Source organism: Bubalus bubalis, chromosome 2 (genome assembly GCF_019923935.1).
Source record: "Bubalus bubalis isolate 160015118507 breed Murrah chromosome 2, NDDB_SH_1, whole genome shotgun sequence".
In the NCBI taxonomy this organism is placed as follows: Eukaryota; Metazoa; Chordata; class Mammalia; order Artiodactyla; family Bovidae; genus Bubalus; species Bubalus bubalis.
In genome coordinates, this window is record NC_059158.1 from 184,797,408 (window position 1) to 184,822,153 (window position 24,746).

The 24,746-nt window shown below is 45.1% G+C and overlaps 1 protein-coding gene across 3 annotated transcripts in view; it reads right to left on the reverse strand.

The window, feature by feature from the left end:
- Positions 1–788: 788 nt before the first annotated feature.
- Positions 789–24,746, reverse strand: part of OTUD3 (OTU deubiquitinase 3) — a 34,070-nt gene continuing 10,112 nt past the window's right edge. For 2 of the 3 annotated variants that reach the window (XM_025278827.3, XM_025278829.3), the window contains exons 3-8: positions 21,096–21,208; positions 14,447–14,569; positions 9,292–9,423; positions 8,517–8,613; positions 6,672–6,856; positions 789–5,796 (exon numbers count right to left, since the gene is read on the reverse strand). In XM_025278827.3, coding sequence (XP_025134612.3) covers positions 5,542–5,796; positions 6,672–6,856; positions 8,517–8,613; positions 9,292–9,423; positions 14,447–14,569; positions 21,096–21,208 — 905 coding nt within the window. In that variant the 3' untranslated portion in view covers positions 789–5,541. The remainder of the gene's footprint in view (positions 5,797–6,671; positions 6,857–8,516; positions 8,614–9,291; positions 9,424–14,446; positions 14,570–21,095; positions 21,209–24,746) is intronic. The other variant, XM_025278828.3, reaches the window with a different exon arrangement.

Sequence of the window (24,746 nt, forward strand, 5' to 3'; positions counted from 1 at the left end):
ATTCTCAGTCGGTGAGCAGGGTCCGGCGTCTGGGCCTCGTGGGCTCAGGAACTGGATAGTATCTGTGGACCCCAAGGTCTCCGGGTCATGGAGCAAGGCAAACCGCACGGGGAGGACAGTGACCGAGAGGGAAGGGACGGCCTCGCCAGCTGCTGGAGGCCTCGCCCACCCAGGGTGGCAGCAGAGCCCTTTCGGTGTCGAGGTACCGTGGGGCCCATCCACAGGCTGCTTGATGAGCACACAGAACAAGATCAGGCAGGAACCCAGAGGCCAAAACCACAAGGCTGCGATGCGGCTGGCCAGACGGCAGCAACCTTGGCCTCGGGACCGGCCCCGTTGGTCTCGCCCAGGGGTCCCGTCCGTCTGGCGCTCTGTGGCCACCTGCCCCTCCCCGTCACGAGCACCTCTTCAGGTAACCTGTGCAGTCACTGCTGCCCACGTGTGTCTGGGGGAAGGCGATCCCTCCTGGAATGGGGTCAAACCAAGCCCCAGAGTTCTAGAGAAACCCTCGGGGCAGCCAAAAGACAGCTGCTCTTTATTTAGACAACTGCTAACTATGAGAGACCTTCTTAGACACCAGGCGGAAAGAGGAGGAGGGCCCCCCATGTGCGCGGCCACACTCACCTGGACGGAAGCTGCAATCAGATGCTTAAGCTCAGTGATATCCCAAACGACTATCCACGGGCACAACAGGCCCAGTTTCCTGCAAAGTCTCTGAGAAGGACCGGCAGGCTCTCCATCTCGTGCCGTCAAACGGCGGTCAGACAGTGACAAAGACAACTCGAAACTCTGTCTTTAAACTAGAATTTATTGGTGTACAAAACTCCGTTTCGTAGATAAAGTGGCACATCTTTGCAGCTTCTATTGCACCAAGTATTGAAGATTAAAAACACAAAAAAGGAAAATATTTGGTTTTGAAAACACTGCAAATAGCCAAGTACAGTACTTTGGTAAATAAAAACAAAACGGTTCAGAGTAACACAATGCAAGGAAAGAAGGAAGAAATGAACTGCAGACATCAGACAATGGTCACATTTCTCCCTGTCGAGCTCCACTGATAAGGCGAGACTTGCTAAGTCTCTGGGTCACAACCCCACAGAGGTCTTGGGTATCTCCAGACTGCAGCGAGAGCAAGTATAGTGCAATTAGGAGAAAAAGAGAAGGTGGCTGAGCCACAGGGGCTCCGGTGTTCTCCACAGACCCACCTGCCCTCCCCTCGTCAAGAGGACTAACGCCCACCAGCGCTTCCCCGTTGGCACGGGGAACACAGAGGTCTGCTGTCAGGCTCCTGGCTCCTCCCTTCTCACGGTGCTCGCTGCTGGTGAATGCTGGAAGGGTCGCTCCAGGGAGGCCGAGGGCCGTTCCCCCCAGAAGATGAACCAGGGGAGGAGCCCCAGCCACACTCCTCAGCTGTGACCGAGGGATCGGCACGCAGGCCGAGGCCTGGGGCCATACTCAAACCCCCATCACGACGGCTGGCAACGGTGCCCCGGTGGATGCCGAGATGGGAGCAGGAGGCTGGGCCGCCGAGCTTTCGCCCAGTGGTCGTGACCGCCCGGCGCTGCAGCACAGCGAGCACCAGCGGGTCTGGACCGAGGGACGCCCTGCTCACAGCAAGGTCACCACACACGTTCGCGCTTTCACAGAAATTATCCTTCACTGGATCAGCTCCTTCTCGAGTAACTCTGCAAGGATGCTGAACATTTTAATCGAGTTACAAAGTAGTTTGAACTACAGGAGCAGGACTCTAGAAGGCAATCCCTCTGAGGAAATGGATAAGAGCCTGAGATTTTCACAGGGCATGTTACCCTGGACACATGGGGACAGGCAGTGGACAAGGCCCAAATCCTGCCCAGGGCCGGGTTCTGGGGGCACCTTCTGAGTTCAGTTCTGTGCACGCACTTCGTGACTGCTGCTCAGTGTCTCTGCTGCAAATCAACTGTCCGTCCCCTCTCTCGTAGGTGACGGCAGAAGATCAGCTATCATTTAAAATCGAGATCTTCAACTTAACAACATCAGTGGAAACATACAGTTTGCTTTAGAGTCAGAAAGACACACCTTGTGGAAAGTGCCATTATCAAATCGCCTCAGAACAACCGTCGGAAGGCCCCAGAGTCTGAGCAACGCTTGTTCTGAAAGCTGAGATGAACGAAACAGTGAATGATGAAAACGCCAAAACAAACAAAAATAAACAAAAAGACTGCATCAGACTCTGAGTCTAAAGGTTTCCCACAGATAGACAGAGCCTTGAGGTAAAAAGGTGAAGAGCTACGCGTCTATCCCAAGTGGAGCCAGAGGGCCACGGCACCAAAAGCAAGAAGCTCCCCCGTCACGCCGCCCACACCGACCCTTCTGGCCAGGCTGAGTGTGAGTCAGCCCTGACGAGGAACCCGAGTTTCCTTCAGCCGACTGCACGCTCTGGGTTGAACGTCTCACAGAGGTAAACTGACGGCATTCCCTGTGGACCTGGTAACGCCCAGGCAGTCTAGAGAGCTTCTCAGAGTGAGAGAGACCGCACACTCAGGACAGGGACTCCCACGAGGCAGGCACGGCCCCGCGCCAAGTCCTGATCCCACCCACGGAACACGGCGCGGCGCCCCGCCGGCGTCTCCCGCCGGCAGAGCTCCCTGGGCAGGGAGGCGGCACGTCAGGAACCACCCCCTCCAAGCCCGGCCCCAGCTGCCCCACAGCAGAGCTCCCACTTCACCAGCTCCCAGAATCACACGGGGTGTGGAAGTGTGTTCAGAGCTTACAGGGGAACCACAGACAAGCTCGACCCTTGAGACTCCTTTCTGCCACAATTCTTCAGCCAGACTTCACTCCTAAAAACCTACGCTATTATTGAAAAATCAAATATACATACACAACTTCTCTCTAACATCTCCTGGTGGCAACTATATTAACTTAGAAGTTATGCTTCTATGCTGTTTTAATGCATCTGCCTCTCTAGTACAAAGCTGTTGCCACTATAATTTTCTTATTTTGACCTTTAAGAAAAATCTTTTTTTAAAAAAAATTCGTAAAACTTTTATGTACAGCTTATAAGACAAGTAAGCAGCTATGGACTACCACCCCATCCCCTTTCTCCTGACCAAAGCTACCAAGACAATCCCACAGAACAAACATCTAACAGTCACAGAGGTTAAGAAAACTTCACTCCTCACTATGCAGTGCCCCTGAGTAACTGCACTGGGTGACCAGCACTGACCAGTCAGCCCAGGACCAACAAACACGCCAGGCCCCCACCTGGCTGCCAATAAGGGGGTTCTCCAGAGCCTACCAAGGCCACCAGCCACCACATGGGTTCCATCTACCTCATACTCTGGTGGGACAGAGGCAGTGAGGTTTACAGTTAAACCCTTAGCTAGAAGATATCACTACAGTTGGATACATGTACCCCATCCCTAATAATTAACATACTGAACACAGATCAATTATAACTGGAAAACTGTGAAATAGTAATAAAAGAAAATTACTGAAGCCAGTAGATTAGTTTTTAAAACCAGTTACTTTACCCAAGACAAGGCGAAGCGCATCCTCAGAATTAGGTAATTCATAAATAAATGCACCCAATATTCTATAGTAACTCTTTAGCAACTTCTAAAACCCAACAGAGCCCAAGGCCACGATCTTTACCATGTAAAATAAAGCAATCCTACTACTTCTGATGATGGGTCTCCCTCAGCTATTTCAGACTCCTAACTGCTTAATCGTGTGAGAGGATCTGGTCTCCTGAATCCTTACAGTACAAACATTGAAGAAACAGTGCCCACTCAGATGCTCAGCCACAGTGGAAGCCAGGAGAACAGGGCCTGAAGCACTGGCCCGTGCTCCCTTGGAGACGGCGAGGCAACAGAGACGGCTCACCTCTTCGCGCGGAGCGCCAGAAGCTCTTACTCACACTCTGCAGTGTGCAAAGAAAAAATGCTATGCCGTTTCTAAACCTGCCAGGTTGAGGTACTGTACCAGCGTGTCCTGGGGGCACCTCCAAGAGACTACTGAGGCTCCAACCATGAAAAGTTACCGAAGTCCAACAAACAGAAAATTAAAATACATAATCAAAACCAAAGAAAGCAAATCACCTGCTGATAAAGACAATCCGCTGAATCCAAGGGCAGCCCACACAATGCTATGTCTATACATGTCAAAACCTTCTTATCGTTTTCCGTTTGCCTTGGAACTCTTGTAATTTTGAAATCTGAGATGGAGGAGAAAACCAGTAGTTCACCTTTCAGTTCAGCATATATTATTTCTTCCAATACCAGGTCCTCAAAAGGCAAAAACAGTCCAAGATTGGCCATTTGAAGGGTCAGTTTTAAAGTTCACATCCATCTAACTCAGTTTGAGGAACGACGCCTTCCCACTGCCCAAACCCGACTATTTCAGCACTGTGCAGCCACGGCAGGGCCTCAGCCACAGTGCTTTCTCAGCCCAGCTGGTCTAACCTAAGTCCCTGACGACTTCCAGAGGGTGCTGGAGAGTTTTTCCAAGAGCAAAATCCCTAAAAGGGCTTAACTAGAAAGAAGAAAGTGCAGCACTTTATGGGATTTCATTTTCACAATACTAACAGATTAAGCAACAGCTCAAGTTACTTTTCCTCTGAAGGAATCTCTCTAAATCTAGAACAGCAAGAAAGAAAAGACAGTCACTCACTTAAAAATGTGAACATGAAAGACCTTAGCAAGTCTTCCAGACACTCTCTCCATACAAAACAAAAAGAACTCTTCAGACTCCTCCTGTGCAAAACCTCAGACTCTCGTGATCTTTCCCTTCTCAACTACGGATTCTGGACTGCATGCTTTCACAATCCCAGACCTGTATCATAAGCCGTCACGCAACACCTTCTTACCACCAAGAAGCAAGTATCAAACACTCAGCAACACGACCAACCTTCCAGCAAGGCCCAGGCCTAATTAACAGTCAGGCCCATTTATCATATGGCTTGAGTACAAACGAACCGGCAGTGCCTGCAATCCCATCTGAACATCACCATCAGGAAGAGAAACGTGGTTCTTTAACTGCCACCCTGACTACAGGCCACAACCTCCCTATCACATTACTTTGGAAAAACATTTCCTGAATTATTCTCTGATTAACTTGGAGTAGAAGAAAGTTAATTCTAAACATGTACCTGAGTTAGAGATCATTTATAAACTATCCTGCATATTAATGTCTGTTTGAAAATGAAACAGAAACAAAGGAAACTTGTCCTCTGAATTTCTAGCAATTAATCTAAACTACTTCATCCACAATTACAGCAAAACTCACCCCAAGTGTTAAGGAAAGATCCCAGGGTCACCAAACTCTAAATTTTCAGGACAAATAAAACCACACTTAAAAGTTTTTTGTGTTTTTTTTTTAACCTAACTATCCACCCCTAAAACTCGGTATTTTAAACACAGAACATGAATGGCTTCACTGCACTTTCATTAAATAAAACACATCACTGGACAAAACTCTGAACAAAAAAGAGGCAGCTTGAAGGAAACTAACTCAGTGAGTGATTCTGTGGGTTGAGTTTTGTTCTGTAAAAGGACGGCCTCACTGGAAAGCCTGGCACACAGCCCTCCGCTCTCCACTCGCTTCTCGCAACTCCCAGGAGGCCAGAGTCAGATGCTGAGAGCCGCGAAGGTCTTCACCAAGGTGACCTGGGCGCTCGCGTCGGCCTCGCTTCTGTTGCTGTCCCTGTGGCTCCTGCTCTCCGGGGCTTTGTGGCGGTGTCTCTCCTCCTGTCGTCTCTTCTTCTCTGGTCGCTGCTGTTCTCGCCTCTGTTTGTTTGTGGCCTGAGAGGGGAGACTGCCGCGTGAGTCAGCACAAGTGTGCACCCCCGCGCCAGGCTAGCAAGCAAAGTCAACTCCATCCTCCTCATAAAGAAGTCAAAGCGACCTAAAGAAACATCAACCCTAGGCCAGCTGGAGATGATGCTCAAAAATGCCACAGGATGCCTTTCTGTGCGTAATGCCCCAGGGATCCTAACAGAGTCCTTACAAGCTTACTGCATCTCAGCCCCTGCCTGTGACTTTTTACATTATGTTACATTCTGAGCTCAGAACTTCCTGGTAAAAATCTTAACAAGAAGTCCCAAATTCAGTAAAAGTCATGGCGTCACATATTGCTTCTGAGTGTTGGGCTGGGAAGGGAGAAGCACAACTTTTCTTGGAAGCATCTGACAACTTACCAGAAGATCTTAAAAAGATTCACATTTCCATGCCCTTTAACCTATTAATTCTTCTTCTGGGACTCTAGCCAAGCAAATAATGCAATATACAAAGGTCTATACACAAGGTGTTCGCTAAAGGTGATGGCGTTTACAACATATGGGATGCAATCACATGATCAGACAAGAAAGCCACCCACACGCCGTGACATTAGGCAGGGGGAGGAGCCGATCTGTGTGTACAGAGCAGGGACTCAGAGTATACTTCCTTCCACGCGTCACTGCAAAGTCCAAACGGGACAAGTGGGGTCTTCATTCCACTTCATCATATTCCCCCATGCACTCCCCATATTTCCTACAATAACCACTTTATAAAATCAAAATAAAATCACATACGAACACGAGCTCCAAGTTCCCGCCACTGCTGCCAAATTACAGAGCCCTGACTGAGTGACCTCACTCACTCACTCACTCACTCACTCACCATTTACCCTGGCAGCCCCATCGTGCCTACCTTTGGGAGCTGGTTTTTATTTGCTTTGTTTTCTTCAGTAGGGCTGGCCCGCGCCTTACTGTTGTCAGTCCTGCCTTCATTTATACCCTGATTTCCGAGGATTCTGGTGCCACTGCCACCCTCTTCCCATAAAGGACCGCACTGCGTCAGCACGCCACCACTGGACTCGAGGTTCTCCTCTGCATCTTTCAAAGAAAGACGGTTTGTTAAACTGAAAACCTAGGATAGTTACACACCATGACAAGTGCTAAAGACTCAAAGTACCCGGCTCCCTAAATCACTGCCATTCGGAGAGCAAGTTTCCTTGAGGCAAAATTCCAGTATCAAGTCAATACAGTGGGGAACATAAGGAAGAAATTATTGGTAAAATTTGGAGAAGAAATTTTAAAATAACCCGTTGACCAGTCCTCTCATCAGCTTCCTACCAGCTGAGTCCTTTATCAGTTTAAACTACTTTTTAACATGAATTTTTAGGGAGAAATCTTTCATTTATACCCCTAAAGTAGAAAGGAAATAAGCTCTAAAACTGTGCTCTCCAATACAGTGGCTACTAGCCACATGGGGCTGTTTAAATTAAAAATAAAGTTAAATGAAATTTTAAATTTAGTTTCTCAGCCTCACTTAGCCCCCTGTCAAGTATATACCACATGGGGTAGCACAGACTCTGTTTGGCACTGCTTTAAAATCACATGGATCAGCTTTCTTAGAAGGGACAACAAACATATAAGGAGGATAATAAAATACCCAATCAGAAAACTATTAATATAATGCCAGGAACAGTATCTGGCATAAAATGTCTGGCAATGAGTACTGAAATCATTCAAAAAATAAATAACTTGCAAAAACAGATATTAACATTTTTTTCCTTCCTCTGAATCATACAATTAAACTCAGTTTAAGCAAAGAAAAATTCTGAATTATCACCAGTTGACTGATGCTAGTAATGTAAATATTTCCATTAGAAAAGTAATTTTTCTCTCCATTCCACTTCAGTTATCATTTTGGTATTATAATGGAATCTTCTTTCTAAAAGGATAAGTCTTCCTGACACTGTCCACTCCTCCAAAACTGGCTAGGTGGCCTTCCCATGCAGCCCCTAGCACCCTGTACCCCAACTTCATTACATATGATTATGCAATTCACTTACCTGCCTCCACCTGCCCCCACCCCCAGAGCACACGCTCCTGATGCAGAGCAAGCACCCAGGAACCGCCCGCACACACAAGGTGCTCAATAACAACTGCTAACGAATAAATGCAATGCAGTTAACTACCTGCCACTTGATTAAAAATGAAAAATTGATACCATCTATTAATGCACACGCATGGAATCTAGAAAAACGGCACTGATGAACCTAGTTACAGGGCAGGAATAGAGACACAGACAGACTCCATCTGTGGAAAGGAGTTGAGAGAGTGACACTAACATACGCACGCCACCTCCTGCAGAGAGGCCGGCGGGCAGCCGCCGCCTCGTGCAGAGAGGCCGGCGGGCAGCCGCGCCTCGCGCAGAGAGGCCGGCGGGCAGCCGCCGCCTCGTGCAGAGAGGCCGGCGGGCAGCCGCCGCCTCGTGCAGAGAGGCCGGCGGGCAGCCGCCGCGCAGCACGGCGAGCTCAGCCTGGCGGCCTATGATGACCCAGGACCTGGGGGGGACTGCGGAGGGGAGGTCCCATCAGGGAAGGATATATGCGTACTTATAGTTTATTCATGCTGCTGTGCAGCAGAAACCAACACAACATTATAAGGCAATTATTCTCCAATTATTAATAAAAATATTAAAATTAAATATTTGAAAAATCACCAACATAATCATCTTGAAAGCTTAAGAATATCATCACAGACTTACTATTTCTTCTCCCCTGGTTCATCTGCAGCATGGCAATTATCGCAGATTCAATATTATAATTTTCAGCTTCTAGGTTCTGAACTATCAAATGAAAATCCTATGAAAGAAACAAAGGAACACATCAGAACCTGGGTGTACTTTCCTGTCCATCTCTACGTCAACAATTTGATACGCAAAACAATGTAACTGAGGCAAGGTTTCAAGACTTTCTATCTAGAAAATGTCTTAATATTCTCAGTAAGGTGAACACCTGAAATAACTGTTTAATAAAGTGAATTTGTACAAAAGTGCACTAGTCAGAAAATAATAAATCCACATACTTTCTTAGGATTTTGAACAATATTGGGTAAAGTGGAGAAAACAAGACAGAAATGAATAAACAGCTCTCAGTAAGTCACACTACATAACTAAATCAAACTACAAACATCATGGGCCTGCTTTGGCTCACCAGGTGTTGGCATGCTAGAGTGAGGCCGTAACAGTGTGGCAGTTTCTCAAAAAGTTAAACCTGTACAGACGGGTTTTCAACAATGCCTGTCTATAAACCTGGGATCCCCAACCTCCAGGCCACGGACCAGTCCGTCCTATCAGATCGGCGGTGGCCTTAGATTAGAAATAAAGTGCACGATAAATGTAATGAACTTGAATCATCCCAAAACCACCATCCCCCAGGTCCCCTTGATCTGTGGAAAAACTGTCTTCCACGAAACCACTTCCTGGTGCCAAAAAGGTCAGGGACCGCTGCTAAATCAGTTACCACACGACAAATACTAACGGAACACCCAGTTGCGTTGCAAACTTTCTGGACAGCATCTTCTACTTCATCTCGCAGGTCATCTTCAGAGTCGACTCCCTTTGCCTTGCTCTTCTCTCTTTTATTTGATTCATCTTGATGAAGCATCTGAAACTAAAGGATGCAGCAAGAGTGATAATCATGGAACTCTAGCAACCTATGTTCAGAATTTTGAATACAGGAAAATACTCCATCATCTCAAAACATTCAAATATATGAAAAAACATTCAGAAACAATCTTAAAGGAACAGAAAGCACTAAGCTAAATTTCATTCACACACTGAGATTCCAGGCCACAACTTGAAGTATTAAGAAGAAAGGCCCAGGGACTTCCTTGTTGGTCCTGTGGCTAAGACCCCGCACTCTAAATGCAGCAGGCCCAGGTCTGACCCCTGTCAGGGAACTAGCTCCCACATGCCACAGCTCAAGAGTTCACAGCCCCAACTGAAGCTCCTGCAAGGCGCGGTGAAGATCAAACGCCCCACGTGCCACAGCGAAGACCTGGCACAAATAAAGCTTGTTTTTAAAAAAGAAGGTGCAAGATATGGATAAACTGTTCAGTAAAAATGGCATTACTACTACTAAGTCGCTCCAGTCGTGCCCGACTCTGCGAGACCCAAGGGACGGCAGCCCACCAGGCTCCCCCATCCCTGGGATTCTCCAGGCAAGAACACTGGAGTGGGTTGCCATTTCCTTCTCCAATGTATGAAAGTGAAGTCGCTCAGTCATGTCCGACTCTTTGCGACCCCATGGACTGCAGCCTACCAGGCTCCTCTGTCCATGGGATTTTCCAGGCAAGAGCACTGGAATGGGGTGCCACTGACTTCTCCAAAAATGGCATTAGAAACCAACATTTTGGCAATGGCCACTGACTCAGGCAGCACACACTTGTCTCAGCTGGATTCTAGAGCTGTGAGCCTAGTAACAGAATCAGTCTTCTACGCGAGCACCCAATGAGCTCTTTCAGCAGGACAACTCACCTTGCAGAGACACACACCCGACTCTCACCTGCTTCCCTAGGCTCTATCTGCTCACCAGCAAGCTGTGGTGTGCTGGAGCTCCTGTCCACACTAGATCGTCACAGGTGAGCATGACTCCGCCAACTTCCCGTACTACCACCACACTCACGGGAGCCTGTAGTCCCAATTCTAAAGCCACCAAGAGCCACTCACTTGGTATCCACAGGACTTTATGACCTAAGCCCATTTCAGAAAAGCTCAAGTCATCCGTCCATGGCTTCCGATCACTTTCTCCGTCTGCTTGCTATTAATGCAGCGAGTGGAACATAAGCAAGGACACTTTTGCTTTCTGCCAATAAAAGGGCAAGTGGAAGCCAGCGACGGGCAGTATATTCCTGTATATTTATTACACATATAAATATAAGGGCAGTATATTTATTACACATAGAATGTGTAATAAAAAGCAAAACCTATTCTAAAATTTTACCCTAACAGTTTGGCTATGTGTATCAGGATTCTTTGAAATTTATCCAAGGAAATAATGTCACAGACAGAAAGGATTTATGTAAAAGTGCTCATCCCACCGCCACGAAGGGTGGTGAATAACTGCAAACAACTACAGGTTTCTGAGCGTGGGTGTAGTTAAATCACCCACAGAATGGAGCTTCATTCCCACTCAAGTAAGGAACACAACAAGGAGCTTCACCACCACCATGGTTATTTAACAATGTCTTGGAGAACAGCAATGCAATTAGCCCCCCAGTAAAGAAAAATTAGAAGTATAAAACTGAAAAGTAAGAAAAGTTATCACTATTTGCAGATAATTCTACACCTTTACAAGAGAGAGAAAACAAAACCAAAAAAACTACTTCTAACAAAAAGAATTCTGGAAAGTCATTTAAGAATCTAGTGTCCAGAATATATAAAGAGCTTTTTAGAACTCAATAACCAAATCACAAAAAGTCCAATTAACACGTGCAAAGGACTTGAATAGACATCTCTTCAAAGATAAACAAATGGCAAACGAGCACATGAAAAGATGCTACACACCATTAATCATTACGGAATGAAAATCGAAACTACAAGATGCCACTTCACATCTTGTAGGCTTGCCATAATTTTAAAAAGAAAGAAGGAAACATAACAAGTGCTGGTGAGGATGGAGAGAAAGTGAAGCCCTGCGTACACTGCTGGTGGGAACGTGAAACAGAACAGCTACGCACTGTGGAAAACAGCGCGGTAGTTTCCCAAAAAGCTAAAGACAGAGTCACCACCGGGCCCAGCACCTCACTCCCACAGCCAGCTGACAGACCTGGACTGCACAGGTCCACTCACACAGACGCTCCCAGGAGTAAAGAGCTCAGTACTGCACAATTCAGCACTGGTCAAAGCTAAGGTGCAGAACTGCAGATACAGAAGCTCAGCCCTGCAAGTGAACTGCAAGTTACACTCAGAGTTTTAGCTGTGCACCCCTGGTGCCCCTGACCCCTTGTTCAAAGGTCAACTGCACACCCAAACGTTGAGAACAGGTACTCAAACAAATACTACACCCAAATAACCACAGCAGCACTATTCACAGCAGCCAAAGAATAGCAACAACTCAAATGCCCATCAACAGATGAAAGGATAACAAAGTGTGGTGTATCAATAAAATGGGAGTACTGCTCGACCCTGCAAAGGAACTAAGTAATGATATGTGCAGTGACGTGGATGAGCCTAAAAACATCACGCTGAAGAAAGCCAGACCTGAAAAGCCACACAGAGTGTGATTCCATTTATAAAAAATGTCCAGAAAAAGTAAAACCAGAGACAGAAAGTAGACTGGAGGGGGCTGGGGCTGAAAAGCAATGGGCAGTAACTGCTTAATGGGCACCAGGCTTTCTTGTGGGGTGTTGATGGGGTGGAACTGGATGGAGGAAGTGTTTATTCAGCTTTGTGGGTGTATTCAGTGCCACGGAATTGTACACATGAAAATGGTGAATTTTATGTTATGTGAACTTTACCTCAATTAAAAAGAAAGAAAACTCTGTAGGCTAGCTGAGTATATCCATAACTAATATTTTGTTATCAAATTTCATACCTACAAATGTAAAGGAAAAAAAGACCCTTTCCTTAGAAAAGGAACAGAAAGCACAAAACATCTAAGAGTAAGGTCAGCAAAAATGGGATAGATCTATATGAAAAAAATGCTCCTGCAGATAACCGAAAACAGTCAATTAAACAAAAAGATCACCAGGTTCCCGGCTAGGAAGATCCAACATCATACAGATGTCAGTGTCTGCTTGTTTGTTAATTTAATGAGACTACAATAAAAGGAAATACTACCAGGACTTTTTAGCTAGACAAACTTATTCTAACAGTCATATATAAAACAAAAAAGCAAAAATATACAGGCAACCATAAAAAAAGAAAGTAATGATGGGTGAAAAATTCTACTAGATTTTAAAATATACTTTCTTAATTAAAACAATGAACACATGAACATCTGAACAGAAAAAAACAGTGGAATAGAATCAATGTCTAGAAATAGACCCAACTACATATGGGAATTTAGTATATGGAAAAAGCAGCAAGCTAAATCAATGGAGAAAAAGATGTATAATTATAAAAATAAACAGTTTGGGCTCAAGTAAGTAACAACAAGGAAAAATACAGTTGAATCCATACACTCACATCTGTATATCAATGTAAGTACCAAATAGAGACATGACCTAATTTTCTTTTAAAAAATGAACATACAGAAGTACTAAAATAAGCTATGTGAAAATTCTTTTTAAACTCAGAATGGGAAAGAGCTTCCTAATTATGACCCAAAACCCAGAAGACATTTACCTGATGTCTTGAAAATGAGATAAATTTAACCACATAAAAATCCAAAATTCCTTCATAGCAAAGACAATATGAGAAAGAATAAAAAGATAACAGACTGAAAAAAATTTTGGAACTCATACCACAAATAGAGGCTAATTTCCCTAGTACATAAAGGATTTCCCAAAAATCATTAAGACTGAACAGAAAAAAAATAAAGAGTATGCACACAGTTCACACACAACAAAGTACAAACTGGTTTTAAACACAAGAAAAGATGTATAAGCTCATTAATAAGAAAAATAGAAATTAAAATCATGTTAGGATTTTTTCCCTGAGTGACACAGATTTAAAAACTTGGTAACACACTGTGTCGGCAAAGGTACAGAAGAGACACATTGCGAGTGGGAGGGCAGACGGGTAAGATGGCTGCAGAGAGCAACTTGGCAATGCCGAGCAAGTCATAAACACACACATCCTCCGACGCGGGAAGAATCTTCTAGGAACTTATTCCACAAACACACCCACGTGTGTGTGAAAAGACATGCATATAAGGCCCTGTATGTTGTTTGTAAAACCAAGTTTGAAAGCCATCTAAGAGTCCATCAAAGGGCCTACTTAAGCACATTATAATGCAACCACACACTAAATAACTACGGAGCCGTTTAAAAAGATGTAGGAAGTTTCTTACGTCCTGCTATGAGTTAAACTCCGAGATATGTTCCATTTGAAACGTGCAGCGCAGAACACTATGCAGAGGATGCCACGACTGTGGATGAGGAGAGCGCATTCTAGCAAAGCTAGACCACATGCACACACCCCCGTGATGTCTGATATGTAAACTCCTCTAGGCAATTCTGTGATGCGCTAAGAACAGTGGCCGCATCCACTGTCACCAGAGAGGTGAACAGGGCGACAGAGTGACCTTCACTGTACTTTTTTAAATTACAAAGAAAGTGTCTAATCATGTGAGGAAAGACATATGAAATAATGGGGAAAAGCTATACAAATACAAAAACAGTTACAAAAATGCTGATTCTGTGCTATGTTTTATTCTCTTCTTTACTTTTTCTATAGTTTCCAAATTTTAGATATGAAGCATGAATGAATTTTAAAGCATGGAAGTAATTTTAAAAGTTTCTCTAAATTATATTCATGCAACCGCAGCCATCACTGTGAGGGAAAGCAGAAGAAGGACAATTTTATCCACTGCCCTCACCCAAATGAACAAAGCTTCATAAAAAAAAACAAGCCCACAGATTCTTAGAGGCAGCTTTCTATGAAAACGTGCCTGGCTTCTGGCTCCAGGGCACGGAGCCCCTGACCGGGTCCCCGCGGGGCTGAGAGCAGAGGACGCCGGCCCCGCTCACCTCCGTCTGCAGGCGTGCGGGCGCCTCTGAGTTGTCGTTGAGCCTGCGCACGCTGTCATAGTGCTCGCCGTGCCGGTACGCGATGTGCAGCTCCCGCCCGTTGCTTCTGTCTGTGCCACGGATCTGCAGGCAGAGGGAGAGGAGATGCCAGCAAGGGTCTGCAGTGTCCACGTCGGAAGAAAAGCCACCTGGCCCCCAGGACGCCCCGTCCACAGGCTCTCTACAACAGCGACTGGGAGCACCACTGTGATGCCTCCTAAGCAAGTTCTGAATTATCTTTCTCCCACTCATGTGTGTATGAGTCCATGTACTTAATATGCAACTAAGTAGAAATAAAGCCATTTGAAAGGCATGTTCAAAAACCAGGGGCAAATTTACCACAAAGTTAAGTAAGTCTAAGTTTCAGGAGCATCAGGACCCCTCAGCCCCTCAAATGCTCAGGTTCCTTCTAAGAAGGAAGGCCCAAAGGCAGATGCAGATTTGTGGGCCTTGCATCTCAGAAAACTGGGGGCCCTCTTTGAGGAAAAACAAATATATAAAATTACAAATATAAAATTGCTATCACCCCTCCCAAGACCTTGAAAGGGGGCCATAAAATTGAAGGACCTGATACTTAGGCTTCACAGAAAATCTACCCTGTCTTTAAAACAAAAACAGCATTTTTAATCAAACACATACTGAAAAACACACAAATGTCCCATCTATGTTAATTTCAAAACAAAACCATGTACAGCTGAGCAGCACTCCTGCACTGCACACCCCAGAGGTGCTGCTCTCACAGTGTTCTGTGTGACTGCACCCCTGGAGCACAACCCGGCCAGAACAGCGCTCCCAGGAGTCACGCGAAACACACGCCCTGAGAGGCAGCCTGGGCATTTCCCCCAAACCACCACCTCCACAGAAGCTCCAGAGTAATCCTCAATCCGTCCTTTAGAAAGCTGAGACTGTCTGTTAAATCCCCTAAATATCAGCACCTCCTTATCTTTGTGCAAAGTCATAGGCAGTAAAGACATTATTATTAAATAGTATCCCATCACTTCATGGGAAATAGATGGGGAAACAGTGGAAACAGTGTCAGACTTTATTTCTCTGGGCTCCAAAATCACTACAGATGGTGACTGCAGCCATGAAATTAAAAGACACTTACTCCTTGGAAGGAAAGTTATGACCAACCTAGATAGCATATTCAAAAGCAGAGACATTACTTTGCCAACAAAGGTCCGTCTAGTCAAGGCTATGGTTTTTCCAGTGGTCATGTATGGATGGAAGAGTTGGACTGTGAAGAAGGCTGAGCACCGAAGAATTGATGCTTTTGAACTGTGGTGTTGGAGAAGACTCCTGAGAGCCCCTTGGACTGCAAGGAGACCCAACCAGTCCATTCTGAAGGAGATCAGCCCTGGGATTTCTTTGGAAGGAATGATGCTAAAGCTGAAACTCCAGTACTTTGGCCACCTCATGTGAAGGGTTGACTCACTGGAAAAGACTCTGATGCTGGGAGGGATTGGGGGCAAGAGGAGAAGGGGACGACAGAGGATGAGATGGCTGGATGGCATCACTGACTCGATGGACATGAGTCTGAGTGAACTCCGGGAGTTGGTGATGGACAGGGAAGCCTGGTATGCTGCGATTCATGGGGTGGCAAAGAGTCGGACACGACTGAGCGACTGATCTGATCTGTGGTCTAAAAACATAGCAAAACCATGGAACAAACAGGAACCACACAGGTCTAGCAGTCAGAATCACAGCAGTTTTCTCCAGGTAGAGTATCTGGGTCTCAAAGTGCAGAGTCTGGTTTTGACACATAGAAAATAGAGAGAGCACCGGTCATCTCCCAGGAAGACTACTGGAAAGGAAATTAGCCAATCAGAATCTGTGAGTGATGTCATCCCTACAGCAGTTACATATTTAAATAATAATAACACACTATGTATGTATTATCCAGAGGAAAAAATAACTTGGGCGCCAGTCACCAAAGTGTTGACTGTGCTGCCCAAGCTGAGGGCGCTCACAGAGGACGCTCGCCTTCTATGCGCGCCTATGCTTCCACTTAAACCGCCTCACTGCTCACACAAGCATACGTTCTATCTGCAGCCAAAAAAGGAGGCTGAGTACAAACCTCCTCATTATCAACGTAAGAGCTAACTCGGTTTTAACTCTCAAATTTTATAAGATGCTTCACTGGGGCAGGGGGTGATGGGGGAAACCTAATGGATAGTTACGGTATACAGAAAATGTATTTATTTTGAAAACACACACTTCGACTGTTAAGCAATTCATAAAATGGAACACTATAGAAATACATGGATTTAAGAGGGAAAAAAAAGCAATTCATAAAAGGGAACACTATAGAAATACATGGATTTAAGAGAAAAAAAAAAGTCTAACTATGAAGAATATCTTCCACCACTACCTAGAAAATTAAGAAACTTTAAAAAAGCTATTGATGGAGCAATAGGCAAGCTGTAGTTACTAAGCTGGCACAGAGTATACTCCTTCAAGAATAGGATCGTTACGCTGTATATTCAAATGATTTTGATGACTTCTGCTAAGCAGTAAAGATTTAAGGACAAAAAACTGGGACAATCAAGGAGGTAACCAGTCTTCCTGACTCAAAGACATCAGAGGAAGAGCATGCCTCAGTAACATGATGGCTCTCCTGGAGGACGCGCCACGACACTGCCCCAGAGAGCACACAGCACACGCGGGTATCGTTTCCTCCGGCTCGCCGTGTCCCTGTAAAGTAAGAGTCCTCACCCGTCTAGGCAGTAGCTACTTTATCCTGTTGTAGTGCGATTGTTAGGAGGACATTATGCCAGACACAAAAAGTGATATATTTCCGTTTATGACACTCTAAAAAGGCAAAACTGTGCTGTGCTGTGCTTAGTTGCTCAGTCGTGTCCAGCTCTGCAACACCATGGACTATAGCCCGCCAGGTTCCTCTCTCCTGGGGATTCTCCAGACGAGAATACCGGAGTGGGCTGCCATGCCCTCCTCCAGCAGATCTTCCCAACCCAGGGATCGAACCCAGGACTCCCACATTGCAGGTGGATTCTTTACTGTCCAAGCCACTGGGGAAGCCCAAGAATACTGGAGTGGGTTGCCTATCCCTTCTCCATGGGATCTTCCAGACCCAGGAATCAAACCAGGGTCTCCTGAATTACAGGCAGATTCTTTACCAGCTGAGCTACCAGGGAAAACCAAAGGCAAAACTACAAGAGGCAAATGAGATTAGTGGTTACAAGAATCTGGGGAAGAGGAGAAGGGACTAGTGACTACAAAGAAGCATGAGGTAACTTTTTGGGGCAGTGGAAATATTCTATATGCAGGTAGCAGACATCCTGGAATACAAGGTCAAGTGGGCCTTAGGAAGCATCACTGCGAACAAAGCTAGTGGAGGTGATGGAATTCCAGTTGAGCTATTTCAAATCCTGAAAGATGATGCTGTGAAAGTGCTGCATTCAATATGCCAGCCAATTTGGAAAACTCAGCAGTGGCCACAGGACTGGGAAAGGTCAGTTTTCATTCCAATCCCAAAGAAACACAATGCCAAAGAATGCTCAAACTACCGCACAGTTGCACTCATCTCACATGCTAGTAAAGTAATGCTCAAAATTCTCCAAGCCAGGCTTCAGCAATATATGAACTGTGAACTTCCAGATGTTCAAGCTGGTTCTAGAAAAGGCAGAGGAACCAGAGATCAAATTGCCAACATCTGCTGGATCATCCAAAAAGCAAGAGAGTTGCAGAAAAACATCTATCTCCACTTTATTGACTATGCCAAAGCCTTTGACTGTGTGGATCACAACAAACTGTGGAAAATTCATCAAGAGATGGGAATACCAGACCACCTGACCTGTCTCTTGAGAAACCTGTATGCAGGTCAGGAAGCAACAATTAGAACTGGACATGGAACAACAGACTGGTTCCAAATAGGAAAAGGAGTACATCAAGGCTGTATATTGTCACTGTGCTTATTTAACTTATATGCAGAGTACATCATGAGAAACAATGGGCTGGAAGAAGCACAAGCTGGAATCAAGATTACCAGGAGAAATATCAATCATCTCAGATATGCAGATGACACCACCCTTATGGCAGAAAGTGAAGAGGAACTAAAAAAAGCCTCTTGATGAAAGTGAAAGAGGAGAGTGACAAAGTTGGTTTAAAGCTCAACATTCAGAAAACTAAGATCATGGCATCTGCTCCCATCACTGCATAGCAAATAGATGGGGAAACAGCAGCTGACTTTATTTTTGGGGGCTTCAAAATCACCGCAGATGGTGATTGCAGCCATGAAATTAAAGGACGCTTTCTGCTTGGAAGGAAAGTTATGACCAACCCAGACGGAATAGTAAAAAGCAGAGCCGTTACTTTGTCAACAAAGGTCTGTCTAGTCAAGGCTATGGTTTTTCCAGTAGTCATGTATGGATGTGAGAGTTGGACTATAAAGAAAGCTGAGCACTGAAGAATTGATGCTTTTGAACTGTGGTGTTGGAGAAGACTCTTGAGAATCCCTTGGACTGCAAGGAGATCCAACCAGTCCATCCTAAAGGAGATCAGTCCTGGTGTTCATTGGAAGGACTGATGTTGAAGCTGAAACTCCAATACTTTGGCCACTTGATGTGAAGAGCTGACTCATTTGAAAAGACCCTGATGCTGGGAAAGATTGAGGGCAGGAGGAGAAGGGGATGACAGAGGATGAGATGGTTGAGAGGCCTCACCAACTCAATGGACATGAATTTGGGTGAACTCCGGGTGTTGGTGATTGACAGGGAGGCCTGGCATGCTGCGGTTCATGGTGTCGCAAAGAGTAGGACACGACTGAGCGACTGAACTGAACTGAGGTAGTGGTAGCATTTACATGACTATGTCCAAACACAAACTATACACCAGAGAAGGGTGAATTTTGATATATGTAAATTATATCTCTATAATTGACTTTATTTTTAAAGAGCAAAAGCTAAGCAAAGGAATATATATGCAGGTGGTACAGGAAAATGGGATTCCCTGGTGGCTCAGACAAAACAGAATTTGCCTGCAATGCAGGAGACACAGGTTTGATCCCTGGGTTGGGAAGTACCCTTGGAGAAGGAAATGGCAACCCACTCCACTATTCTTGCCTGGAGAATCCCTTGGACAGAGAAGCCTGACGGGCTACAGTCCATGGGGTCCCAAAGAGTCAGCCATGACTGAGCAACTAAAACTTTCACTTTTCACAGGAAAACAATGAGGGAAAAAGGTCACTGCTACCTTTGTAATGTGGTATATAGGGATATATACTGTGTGCAGATATATACACACGGATGTATCTATGTGTGTGTGCATGCTCAGTCGCTCAGTCGTGTCTGACTCTGTCCAACTCCATGGACTGTAGCCGTCAGGCTCCTCTGTCCACGGGATTTCCCAGGCAACAGTACTGGAGTGCGCTGCCATTTCCTCCTCCAGGGGACCTTCGCGACCGAGGGACAGAACCAGAGTCTCCTGGAGCTCCCGCGGTGCGGGCATACTCTTTACCCCTGAGCCAGTTCTTAAACTGTGGCACTGTGGTATGTCTCTTCCCAGTCACATACGAATGTTTGTATATTTAAGAGTGTGTGTGAATAACATGGATGCACACTAAAATGTTAACAGCAATTATCTCTAGGAAGTGTGACTGGGTGGTTTTTATTTGGCTTTATGGGCTTTTCTGAATTTTCAAATTGTTCTATAATCATTATGTTTTACTTTCTAATGTAAACAAAGCTAGAACTGGGGAAGCAGTAGAGAAGGGGAGGGAGGAGTCTGGTGGGAACCGCCTGGCCGGTCTCCAGGAGCTGAGCCACAGGGTGACAAGTGCAAGGAGGGCGAGCAAGGAGGGCGAGCAAGGAGAGCGAGCAGGGGTGGTCTGTGCACACTTTCATCCCGACCTTTGACTTCCACGCTCCAGAATGTTTGGTTTGATGGACTGTTTGGGAGATCAGGTTAATTTAGAACACAAAGGTAACTTAGAATACCAACGGCAAGGGCAAAGGGGTATGAGGAGGGGAAGGGAGGCCTAAGCGGCTCAACACCGTGCTTTGCCATCCCACAGCACAAACTGAACACTTGTGAAATCCTACTTGCTGCAGAAACACCATCAGAATGCTACGGCTAGCTGGGGAGAGCACAGACACAGAGCTTGACGCCCTAGGCCATGAAATTTTGTTGTTCAAAAGTTCTTTTTTAGCAACACTTTATTATAGTCAATTTGGTCTTTGTTTCTCTGCATCTAAAACACAAAAACATACACATGGAACAGGTATATTCACACTAGAATCTGTGTGCAAATCCTCTGAATTCTCATCTAGAGATTTTTACAAAATTATCTATGCTATTTCCACATTAGGCTCTCTGCCCCAAATCACCCAATTAACTAACTGTTAGTTAGTAGTATTTAGTTAGTTAGTTAGTTAGTTAGTAGTATTTCTGGCATTTTAAGTCTCTGAATTATACTTCAGCCTCCATTGGTAATGCAGGGTTTAATTCCAAGCCACCACAAGCTTGGTGAGGTTCACAGTCCAAGCTACCCTGCATAGTTCAATATCATCAGTCAAGCCCCATTATCTTAGGATATCCCCGAAGATAATTTTTAAATAAAGGCTTAACATAAATTCCTCAACAGATGACCTACCTGCCACAATGGGGCATTAAGTTGATGAATCACCACATTCAACTGATGATTTCTTGCAAAGGCTACAATTGCATCATTGCCAGCAAATGTTCCAGGCTTTGCCAAACTGGCCACTGTATGAAGGAAATAGGAAAGAAAAACAAAGTCTTTATAATGGAAAAACCCAAATGCAAACATGCTTTGGTATTTATTTAGTTCCAAAAATGAGAAATCAGGGTATATGCCTGGAAAAGTCCAATGGCTTTGTCAGAGTCTAGCAGTTTGCACATCCATAGTTCATTCTCTATCTCATAAATCACTTTTAACCCTCAAAACAACCCTCTGAAAGAAGTGAAAGAGGTACTATCATGCACACCATCTTACAGAGGAGGACACTAAAGGAGAGGGCAGTTTGTAACTGTGTCCACGGTCACAAGTCAGTACACAGCAGAGCTGAGTTTTATCCCAGGCATCCTGATTCCAAGATCTTGGCTCTTGGCCACTCTGTTATATAGCTTGTCACAATTTGCCCTCAAGGAGTTTACAACCAGTGGGGGACAAACGAGAAAACAGACACTGCTGATATGCAGGTGCTTCAGGAAAGAAACACATAGTAAAGCATCTGGCCTTACACAGAGAAGTCTGACCTTTGCCCCTGGCTCCTGGGAGAGAATCTCTAAAACCTTGGCATTTCCCAAGTGATAGGGGTGTCTCTATTATCCACAGTGGGCCCCTCAGCCACATCTAACCGTTGATGCTAAGTTTATGCATGAGGTGACTTTCGGAGGACCTCCCTGGTCAAGTCACACTAGAAAGATCTCAGGGACTAGAGAATGACTTCAGCCACTTAGGCAATCAATCAATAACATCTACATGATGACAGCCTAATAAAAATTTCGGACACTGATGTTTGGGTGAGGTTCCCTGGTTGACAATACTGTGTACTGTGTAACCTTTCGATATTTTACCCTTGTATAACCTTCCAAGATTCTCAGTTCAGTCACTCAGTTGTGTCCGACTCTTTGCAACCCCATGAACCACAGCACGCCAGGCCTCCCTGTCCATCACCAGCTCCCGGAGTTCACCCAAACCCATGTCCATTGAGTCAGTGATGCCATCCAACCATCTCATCCTCTGTCGTCCCCTTCCCCTCCTGCCCTCAATTTTTCCCAGCATCAGGGTCTTTTCAAATCAGTCAGCTCTTCGCATCAGGTGGCCAAAGTATTGGAGTTTCAGCTTCAGTATCAGTCCTTTCAAAGAACACCCAGGACTGCTCTCCTTTAGGATGGACTGGTTGGATCTCCTTGCAGTCCAAGGGACTCTCAAGAGTCTTCTCTAACGATTCTACCCTTCGGCTAATTTGACCTGGATCTTTTCCTTGTGATACACTATATAACTGTGAGTATACAGACTTCAGTGAGCTCTGTGAGTCCTTCTAGCACACTATCAAACCTGAGAATGGTTCTGAGAAACCACAAATTTGCAGCTGGTGTCAGAAGTCAGTCTTAAGACTGTGTCTTCAAACCTTGCAGCTTGGCTAACTCCAGGTGGGGAACATAAGCCAGTGTGAACAGTGGGGAGGGGAGGGAAGGTGTACCAGATAAACTTCTCAGCTGAGATAACTACAATGCTTCCCAAAGGGCAGGTAAAAGACAAACAGAAGAGGAATAGATGGTGTTCCAAGCAGAAGCAAGAAAGAGAACACAATGAGTTTACGGACTGCACAGTACTGGCAGGAACTTAGAATGCTGAGATGGCAGGGCGGGGGAGCAAGAAAATATACTGGGAAATGGCAAGAGGGTAGGGAAACAAGAAAATCACACATCATAAAGGCTAAAGAGTTGGAAGGTTCTAGAGGTCAATGGGGAGCTGCCTACAAGTGTTAGACAGGGGAAGACCTATTTGATATATGTTTGATCACCTCTCTGGCTTCCACATGGAAAGCAAAGTGAAAGGGTCAGGAGGCAATGAGAGCAATCCACAGTACTGGAGAAATCTAGGCAACTGGTCCAAGAGGCCTGATTCTATGAGGCGGCAGAAATGAGGAAAAATACACTGGAGGAAGTGACAAGACTTCAAAAGTGAGTAGTATGAGAAGGCATTAAGAACATTCAGGTTTCTGGTGGGTATCTGTTTAGTTAGGGAAAAGATGATGCTGATTCTCCAAAGCCATAGACCAAAGAAAAGACACAGTCAGAGGCAAGGATAACCAGGTCCTGAAGAGTTAAGTGAGTCATTCAATTATTCCATCAACAAATATGAGTGTCAAATGTGCCAGCCATTGCCACAGTGGGGAACAGACACAGTCCCTGCCCTCAAAATCTCACAGCGTAACAAGGCAGACGTTAAAAACACGTAACTATACGAGCAGGAAGCGTAACAAGTCCAGGCTTCCACCGACACACAAGGAGAACGTGCAGATTCCAGGTTTCATTTCTGTCTGCTGTGGCGATCAGAGCCACTACCCACTGTGACACTCAAACCAAGACACAGCACCTGTACATCTAAGTCCTCCACCCCTAAACCTGCCACAGGGTCTTCACTGAAGAGGGTCAAAGCAGAATCCCAAGTCACAAACTAAAGATTCTCTTCACATAAAATACTTATTGAATCAATGACTCAACTCATTTTATATATCATTAAACAACAAAACTTGCTCCATATATCCATATTTAATCTATCAACTGGTGACCACCTAATTAACTGATGCCTGCCAGACAAAAAACGATCCAGGAAGAGGACCATGAGAACTCAGTGACTAGAATAAACCACTCAGTGGAGTTTCACTGCTCTGTCTCTCTTGCTGCTTGTGCCTAATGAATGAGTGCTTTCCCAGTGATGAATGAGAAAAGCTTCCTGCTCAAATGTGTTCCTCCTGCCGCCTTTTAATTTATTAAAGCACAGCTACCCTAGCCATTCCTCAAGCACAACTTCAAAATCATCTTTGTCTCTGCCACCTCCAGGGAGGCCTGTCAATTACACTGCCACACTGGGGGCTGGTCTGGACCCACTCATCATCCCCAGAAGAGCCCTGGTGGAAACGTGCTCACCCCTTCACCAACGTGCAGAGCCCTCCACCTCAGCCCCTTCGCAGTCTCTCCCCCACCCACTCCTGACTGGTTCCCAGAGTCAGCGCTCCAAAACACAGAATGATTCTCTTTCCTGAGACAGATAAGACTATGAGCCCTGCGATGAAAATGCTATTTGTAAAACATAAATATATTAGCACCTAGCACAGCAGTCTCAGTAAATAATTGTCAGAATCAAAGCTTAAAACTCATAAGTATTTTCTTACTAGATTTGAGCCTATTAAAGTACTAATTTAAATCCCTGACTTGCCTCAGAGAACTCAGATTGTGTTTGGGTTTGGGGGAGAAATTAAAATGACCTTACTGATTTTTCTGATTATAAAAGTAATTCATAATCACTTAAAAATCAGAAAATCTACAGAAGATAATTTAAATACTCAATAGTCCCAGGATCCCCAGATGGCTGGCACTTACTAAGAACTTATTTTAATTGCATAATCTAGTTTATTCTTTACTAAAACCCCCTAGAAATTAGGTCCTATTATTTCCCCTCAATAGAAGTTCTTGAAAGACAGAGAGTGGTTCCTGAAAAATAACTGGAGCCAAGAGTTATAAAACATAACTAACAACCATAAACTGTTAG